The sequence below is a fragment of the Poecilia reticulata genome, chromosome 5, assembly GCF_904066995.2.
Source record: "Poecilia reticulata chromosome 5, P_reticulata-male-v2, whole genome shotgun sequence".
Classification (NCBI taxonomy): domain Eukaryota; kingdom Metazoa; phylum Chordata; class Actinopteri; order Cyprinodontiformes; family Poeciliidae; genus Poecilia; species Poecilia reticulata.
The window spans coordinates 27,764,397-27,773,808 of record NC_088834.1 but is presented as its reverse complement, the minus strand read 5'-3'; the positions used below and the strand labels follow the sequence as shown (position 1 = coordinate 27,773,808).

At 40.4% G+C, this 9,412-nt stretch overlaps 1 protein-coding gene across 1 annotated transcript; it reads right to left on the bottom strand.

Moving 5' to 3' along the window:
• Window positions 1-5,577: 5,577 nt before the first annotated feature.
• On the bottom strand, window positions 5,578-7,458 carry LOC103465546 (red-sensitive opsin-like). The gene is given in 6 exon segments (NM_001297452.1): window positions 5,578-5,762; window positions 5,860-6,099; window positions 6,195-6,360; window positions 6,432-6,600; window positions 6,725-7,021; window positions 7,359-7,458. Coding segments are annotated over 6 exon segments (1,071 nt in total). The 3' UTR covers window positions 5,578-5,663.
• Window positions 7,459-9,412: the final 1,954 nt, after the last annotated feature.

The window sequence follows — 9,412 nt, the reverse complement described above, 5'->3', positions numbered from 1 at the left end:
CCTATTCTTTGATAGAGGTACTTAGTTGTCGTTTATAACCTTGAGAGTTTTGCTGGTTGTCTCACATCAGACTTCAGCCTTCGCTTCACAGAACTCTGATGGGATTAGTTTAAAACCAGCTACAGGAGCCCCTCCCCCTTTCCCTGAGCAGAACCCTCACCTGGGCAAACAGTTTGGACGATGCAGCCAACCCAGGACTACACTTCCCCCCTGCCCTATCTCGACTTTCCAGGGATGTACTTCAGGATCTTGTTTCAGGACTTCAGTTCTCTGTTTAACACCACTTACCATCAGAAGCTTATCCAGCTCACAGTGCCAGCCTCCACCTGTCAGTAAATCAACATTTTCCTCACCTGCTGACTGGCAGCTGCTGACTGGCAGCAGCAGGTGAGGTCAGGGAGCATCTTCTTCTGCACAAGAACCATCAGCACTCAGAGCTCCGTGTTTGCTCCTCTTCTTTCTTTACATGGATGGTTGTACTTCAGCGGATCTGTCTGTGAAAATACTAATGTTCACAGATGCTATTGTTCTGATTCAGGACAGTGATGAGTCTGTGTACAGGTCAGCAACCTGCAGCTTAACTCACTCAAGACTGTTGAGATCAATCCCACGCCATCCACACCGACACTGTCTACTGTGAGATCCTTCCCATTCCCACCAAGAACTTTCTCTAGACCTGAAATCCTCCTCACAGCAGGACAATCTGCCGCAGAAGCTGCCAGCCATCTACACAACCATTATTCAGTTTGTCCGATGGTTTGGGTTGGTCACAAAACAGGACAAAAGAGCTGACTTTTCCTGTATTCATGACTTATACAGGTGTAGGGACAGGAGGAGGACATCTAACATTTTTACCGACCAAGCACATTCTGCACACAAACGATTTAGGCAGATTTCGACTGCTTGTCACCTGGCAGTGGTGGCACCTGAATTTCCCCACTCTGGGACAATAAAGGGTATTTCTATCCTATTTTTAGTATCTAACCACTGGCCATCTTTCTGATGAGCAAAAGAAAGAATACTGGGAATCAAAACTGTGTACATTTCCTCTAATTGAAAGTTGTCTTCTTGTCTTGTAACAATATTGCAGAAATGTATATTAATTTGCTTTCATTTCCCATGCTTATGTTTAAAATGTCTGTTCATATAGAACACAGTATATCACAAGTCAAACTTGTTGTTTGTGTGACAAACTTGTTCAATAAAACCAATTCTCATTCTCAAAATTGCATCACACCCATGGGTGTGACTTGGCAGAGATGCTCAAATGTGAAGATAAGCACCAACTCCACTATGATCCTGCAAGGATGACTAGGTATAGATGATGGATGGATTAACTTTCTATGACATAGTACATTTTTTTCATGCAAAGGAGACTACAGAATGTGTTTGAGGAATATGGAAAAAAACATTTCAACAGTTCATTAATAACAAATAAAATATCTTTCCTAACTCCTGTCACACATTTTTAGCGTCAAATATGTAAAATTTAAGCATTTCTTACATTTTGGAAATTTTGATGTTTAAAAGTTTGGACAATGCATCAAAAGACTAGAATTAATACATTTACTAATTTCTTATCTAACATGTTAGATATGAAAAGTTAACAATATTTGAGCCATTTAGTGTAATACTATTCCAAAGTCTTAAAAAGCAAGTAAAAACTTTCAGACTTGATTAAAGAAACATGAAAAACTATAGATCTTCACAGAAATGTAATGATGCTCTTTTGTTTTTTTAGCCTTGTGATGTTGTGAGTCAGGAAGACCCTTTGTAGTCTAATGTTTGTGCTAAAGTAGACGATCTGGCACACTGGCCACAAGATTTAAAAGACAGAGTGATGGTTACTTCAGATTACTACCACACAGTAATGAAGAATGGGGAGAAAATTCCTGCCTTGTCTACAGTAAAACACACAACTCAGTTGTACGCTCTTACTTTAAGGTGTAAATGGAAAACCTGAGCTCCAGTGGTTTTAGCGACTTAAAAAATATCTATGCCCATCTTTAGAATTAAAGAAATCATGAAGAAATGGCAGACTTTGAATGACAGACTTGATCAGGCAAGAAAAGATCTCAGAAATGCTGAAGTTACTAAGTGGAAGGAAATTTTAAAAGATCAGTGGCTATTGTGACATGACTGAAGAGCAGAATATTGCTTTTAGGGAACACAAAAAAGTTGTCTGAACACAGCAATGGCATGTGGAAATCACACACTAAACTTAGTTGTTGGAGATGCTACCAAGTTTTCTGCTATATCACTCAACATAGCATAATTGTACTCCAATGTATACTGTCCACCTGTGGCGGAACTACATAAAAAGCAGAATGTATAAACTTCAGGTGACATACAATGATGGCATGAGGACGCTGCCTATGATGCCGCAATGGAGTAATGCCACTCAGATGTTCATAAATGAAAATGTACCAACTTGCGTTGTTGTGCTTTGAAACCTTGTGGCTAACATACTGTAAACATCATGAACCCCGTACAAAGCTCAGCTATATTGTTTTCTAGCCTGTGGAATCATCGGCGGCTTTATGGCAATGGATGAACAGTTTTATTGTGACTTGTTGTTATTAGTCTGTTTTTGTTTATTATGGACCATGTATGTGTCTGAATAAAACGTATTGATTGATTGACTGATTGATACAAAGACACTTTGCATAGTAGGTCTGTTCACAGATGTTGCTGTGCCCATCTTTGGACAATTTTCCAGGGACATGTGAAAGACTTCTCCATCAAGACTTTGTCCATAACAAGATCGCGTTGGGTGTAGACTGTGAAAGCGTCTCATTACCACTGCCTGACATTGTCAACATTCTAACTACTCAGAAGGAGTATGTCCAGGAGACGAAAGGAGAATGTGTGTCAAATGCTGACAGCCTTTCCAAGGATATGACAAAATTCTCTTCTTGGTGAGTACAATAGTATGGTATACAGGTCATTCTCAAAAAATTATTTTCCATAATGTAATGATGAAAATTAAACTGTCATATATTTTAGATTCATTGCACACCAACTGAAATATTTCAGGTCTTTTATTGTTTTAATACTGATGACTTTGGCATACAGCTCATGAAAACCCAAAATCCCTGTCTCAAAAAATTAGCATATCATGAAAAGGTTCTCTGAACGAGCAATTCCTGATCATCTGAACCAACAAAGTAACTTTAAATACCTGCAAGAGATTCCTGAGGCTTTTAAAAACTCCCAGCCTGGTTTATTACTCAAAACCACAATAATGGGTAAGACTGCCGACCTGACTGCTGTCCAGAAGGCCATCATTGACACCCTAAAGCAAGAGGGTAAGACACAGAAAGAAATTTCTGAATGAATAGGCTGTTCCCAGAGTGCTGTATCAAGGCACCTCAGTGGGAAGTCTGTGGGAAGGAAAAAGTGTGACAGAAAAAGCTGCACAACGAGAAGAGGTGACCGGACCCTGAGGAAGATTGTGGAGAAGGGCCTATTCCAGACCTTAGGGGACCTGAGGAAGCAGTGGACTGAGTCTGGAGTAGAAACATCCAGAGCCACCGTGCACAGGCGTGTGCAGGAAATGGGCTACAGGTGCCGCATTCCCAGGTCAAGCCACTGTTGAACCAGAAACAGCAGCAGAAGCGCCTGACCTGGGCTACAGAGAAGCAGCACTGGACTGTTGCTCAGTGGTCCAAAGTACTTTTTTCGGATGGAAGCAAATTTTGCATGTCATTGGGAAATAAAGGTGCCAGAGTCTGGAGGAAGACTGGGGAGAAGGAAATGACAGAAGTTCAGTGTCAAGTACCCACAGTCAGTGATGATCTGGGGAGCCATGTCAGCTGCTGGTGTTGGTCCACTGTGTTTTATCAAGGGCAGGGTCAATGCATCGGCTATCAGGAGGTTTTGGATCACTTCATGCTTCCATCTGCTGAAAAGCTTTATGGAGATGAAGATTTCATTTTTCAGCACGACCTGGCACCTGCTCACAGTGCCAAAACCACTGGTATTACTGACCATGGTATTGCTGTGCTCAATTGGCCTGCCAACTCTCCTGACCTGAACCCCATAGAGAATCTGTGGGATATTGTGAAGAATAAGTTGAGAGACGCAAGACCCAACACTCTGGATGAGCTTAAGGCCGCTATCGAAGCAGCCTGGGCCTCCATAACACCTCAGCAGAGCCACAGGCTGATTGCCTCCATGCCGCGCCGCATTGAAGCAGTCATTTCTGCAAAAGGATTCCCAACCAAGTATTGAGTGCATAACTGAACATAATTATTTGAAGGTTGACCTTTTTGGCATTAAAACACTTTTCTTTTATTGGTCAGATGAAATATGCAAATTTTGTGAGATTGGAATTTTGGGTTTTCATGAGCTGTATGCCAAAATCATCAGTATTAAAACAATAAAAGACCTGAAATATTTCAATTGGTGTGCAATGAATCTAAAATATGACAGTTTAATTTTTATCATTACATTATGGAAAATAATTAACTTCATCACAATATGCTAATTTATTGAGAAGGACTTGTAATGTACTGTAGAACATGAACAGCCAGTAAGACCTTGCAGAGCCCCACTGTGTCCACTGAGACAGTAAGAAGAGAGATATTGACTGTAACAAATTATCTTGAGGATTTCAGAGAAAACAGAGGTTGCAGAGACAGTTGAGAAGAAACAGAAAATGACAGACGCAGTTTGAGCATGCAGGGAGAGAGGAAGTACTTTCAACTACAGGGGAATGTTTTCAAGAGTCTTTCCTCCACTTAGACCTTGGCGACATTTAGTGGAATTTATTGTTTTGGTCTCAGGGGCTTGATGATAAAATGCACTATCTTGTAATGGTCTGAGTTGTGTTCCCAAATTTACATCAGTAAAAAGGAAAGTCTGTAAAATCAGAAGAGGGAGTCTGACAACAACTTAACAGGGAGGTAGGTAAGATGTGGTGGAAGGCTGAAAGATCTTATTGTCCTGATGGTGTCTTCAGAGGCTTGAGGGGATTTCTGGGATAAAGGAGAGATTAGTGGGATGTGTTGGGGGGGGGGGAAGAAGCACACATTGTTATCTCAGCGGGCAGCAGCTGTTTTAACAAAGTGGAACTTTGTTTTAGGATCAGCTGTACATCCCATTTTTTCTCCTCCAGAAAATAAAAATTCCCAGAGTTGTTGAATTTAAAGTAATCCAACTGAGGGTAGAGAATGTATAAATAAAAAGAACTACCAGGATCATGGATCAACAATATGTACTTTTCCTTCACAGTCAGGCCAGGAGACCTCAGAAACAAAACCAAAACATGCCTAATTTTTTTAATCCAATAAGTAGAGATTCAGGATTTGTTTTCTCTGAGCCTTAATAAAGTTATTCACACCTGCTCTTATGGTATTCATTTTTTATCTTCCACATTGTAAAAAGCTAGGTGATCTCAAAACATCAATTGACAGAATGTTAGCATTGTTCTTTCAAAAACAAAAAAAACACTGTACTACAAAAAATACACAGAAAACAAAATTTAAATAATGCCTTATATTTTATATTCATTTCAAAAAAGATCAGTTACACATTCATGCATGATGCAGTCACTCTTTTTTTTCCCCTTTTTTTGCAATGCAACTATGTTCATTAAAAGAAAAACATACAATAAATAGTTTCTGCACAGGTCACAGGTCCAAAACAGAGAACATGAAGGTTTATGCAGGAGCCACAGAGGAGACCTCTGTCTTTGATGTGGACACTTCAGAACCATCATCCACCTGTTTGCCAAAGAGCTGCATGATGCATGTGCGGAACTGCAAATGAAAGAGCAGAGGGAAAGTTATATACAAAACAAAACACATATTTGTTATGATAAAAAACAAAAAGTGACAACTGTGTCGCTATGCCCACCTGTCGGTTCATGAAGACATAGATAACAGGGTTGTAGATGGTGGCGCTTTTGGCAAAGTATGCAGGCATGGCAGCGGCCAAAGGATGGAAGGCGTATCCAGGGTTGGCTGCGGCAAAGCAGGCGAAGAAGGTGTAGGGTCCCCAGCAGACACAGTAAGCTATGATCATGACTACAACCATCCTGGACACTTCTCTCTCAGCTTTCTGGGTCGACTCAGATTCCTTCTGCTGCATAGCAACCTGTAGCCAACAAAACATGAAGTCAGATTTTAACAAACTTTCTTTAGTGCTACGATAAATCTGAAGAAAAAAAAGCAGTGAGGGATAAAACTTACAGCATGGATGGCCAACCACACAGCCAGGTAGCACAAGATGATGATAGCCAGAGGAATGATGCAACATGTAATCATGAGGACAATCATGTAGGACAGGACCCCTGGGTCATCGCTTCCACTGAACACATCAGGTCCGCAGGATGTTTTCAGTCCATGAGGCCAATACCTGATACAAGGAAACAATCAGTTCTTGCTCTGCTGATTATCGAGGATATAAAAATCATACAACTAGATTACCTGCTCCATCCAAAGATGGGAGGAGCGCACCACACTGCAGACCAGACCCAGGAGAAAACTATTCCACCTGTGGCCCACTTGGCATCGAACTTGACATTTCCAAAAGGTTTGCACACAACTATCCATCTCTCCCAAGAGATGATAGTCAGGGACCACAGAGCAGCAATACCTGTAAAGATTATAGATGCACACATGCAATTTAACAGACTACAAACATGATTCATCTTTAGGTTTGATTAAAATAAATTTACAGGTCTGGAACATAAATTACCACTTAACTTGTGGCAACTTACCACAAGTTGAGACAACATAGCCTTCAAAGACACACATTGGGTGTCCCAGAATGAAATATCCAAAGAACTGGTTGCACACACTGATGGTGCTGGCAAAGACTGTCTCTCCAAGATCAGCAATGGCAAGGTTGACCAAGATCCAGTTGAGAGGATGACGAAGTTTCTTGAACTTTGCTGTGGCCACCAAGACGAGGCCATTGGTGAAGACTGATAAAACGACCACGATACACATCCAGAGTGTGGAGACGTTGTAAACCCATCGAGGAGCGATGTGGTAGTTTGGTCCTTCAAAGGGATCTGCAAGCAAAGATCCACGCTTTTGAATCACACGTGGTCAAACTTTGTTCTAATTCAGAAGCATCGTCTTTTTTTAAACCTCACATGTTGCCATCATGACTTCTGTTACATGTAACTGCAGACAAATTGGTCGGTGTTTAAAAATTAACCAAAATCTAAATTTTCAAAAATCTCACACGACAGTTTATGTTGTGCTTGTTAGCATTAGGTCAAATAGAGGTTCATAAACTACAGCACATCTCAGTCCGGTGATATTTCAGGTTGTGGAACTGTACAAAAATCAGTGTCTACACAACACCAGGTTTAAACACAAAATAATTCAAAACAAAACGCCTACCTTTTGTATGATTGCTGTTTGTGTATGTGAATGCGGCGCCTCTTGTTGTATCTTCGTGCCGCCTGGCAGCAAACACCTGTTTTCCCCATTCTTCTGCCATCCTGATCTGGAAAGAAGGTTTCTCAGCTCGTTCTCTCACTTGTAACCTCCCTAGGTGATCTGCACTTCACACTTTAGCTTTTATACCGACGCCTCGGTGACCTCTGAGCGGATTACTTCACAATCATATTACAGACACCGTGTGCCATTTGGCACGGATCTTACCAGACAAAGACACTTTTTTTTTAACTACACTTAAAAGATTTAATGAGATTAAGACACTGAGTGGATTTCCGTACTCTCACCCAATATGTGGATTAAATGGAGAGTTTTCACAGATACATTTCTGACCGTATGACATTTCCAGGAGCCTAGTAACAAATACTTCTTAAAATTGCAGGTGTATTAAACATAACCCTGTGCTTTTTAAATAAATGCTGCTTTACATAGGAAACAAATACACTTTTACATTTGTTTTTGCTGTCTGGTTGGCTAGAAAGGACACCTCTTAAAGCTGATTCTGAGGATAAGAGATCTGTGGCACAGTTACCGTGACTGTTGTAATTGCTGACATGTGGAGCAAGTCGGACACCTTTAATCCATCCGGAAAGAAGATTCACCTCAGACCATTGGATTTTTTTTTTTTCTCTACCCACCTACTAGGCTACTTTTCACGTCATTGTCGTAATAGCATTATTGGTATTTGGCCACGGCATCCGTTCCAGAAAATCCACTTTCTGAAAACTTTGATTTCTAAGCTTTCGAAACACTTAGTTCTGTTTGTAGAGGGATTTTTTCTTTTGTTTTATTTTGCATTTTCAACCGTTAATGTTTTACCACCATTAGCCCTTAATATGATGAGGGACATCTTAGGTTAGGACTAGGCAAGCAATTCAGCAGGGATTTGCAGTCCAGCAGCCCATTCTTGATTGCAAGGTTTTTTTATTCCTTCTGCTCAAAAGGTCATACATAAAATGCTGATTGGTGGTTTAAAATTAAGTGTACTGCAGCAACAACACCGTAGGGATTTGTCTCTCTGTGTTATGTACCCAGTATGTACCCCGCCTCTCATTGATTTTACAAAAGACCTGATGCCACTGAAATTTCTCAGACATGTCACTGACCCATTTGATAAACTGGGTCTTTCTGTATTGAGTCTCATTTCTGTGTAATCAGTTAAACCAGTGATGTCCAAAGTCAGTCGAGGGCCGACATCCTGCATGTTTTAGTTCTCTCCTGGGTTTAGCACACCTGGATCCAATGATGGTTCATTAGAAGGCCTAAGGAGAACATTGACTTGCTCAGAACGTTGTTACAACCACTAGGGAGAGAACTAAAACATGCAGGATGCCAGCCCTTGAGGACCGACTTTGGGCACCCCAGAGTTAAATAGTTTTGGAGTTCCTCATCTAATGATTTGAGGCCAATAATCTATAATTAGATATTTTTGCTTTTTTAGAAGAGATTATACAGCTGTCACAAGCAAAATAATTGTGTTTCCCACCTATGGAATTGCATCTATGGAACGCAAGAGTGCCAAAGTTCTGCCGTCTTGCAAAATGCATGTTACATGTACACAAGAGACATTTTGTATAGGAATTTGAAAAGGATTTCTCCCCCCATCCCCTACTCTATGTAATTTGGGCTTGTTCTATTGCAGTTATTATCGGGATATTCCAGTTGCTCTCACATAAAATAAAAAAAAAGCTAAGTTAATTGAACATTTTGTATTCTATGCCTCAAGCAGAGAATTTGGAGGAGAAAACGGATTCATATCGCGATTGACATCGATATTTAATCAGTTTGACATTCCAATATTTTATATTGTACAACTCTGCTTGGAAGCACTCCTGTGTGACCAAGCTAACATGATTTAGTATTTTTTGTCATGCTATTGCTAATTTGTTTTGCGTTCTTGGCGCGTTTTAAAAAAATGTCTACTTTAATACATAGCAGCACATGTCTATGTTTGCAACAATGTAGCTGTCATAAAATGTAATGTCAGTCTGGAGAAA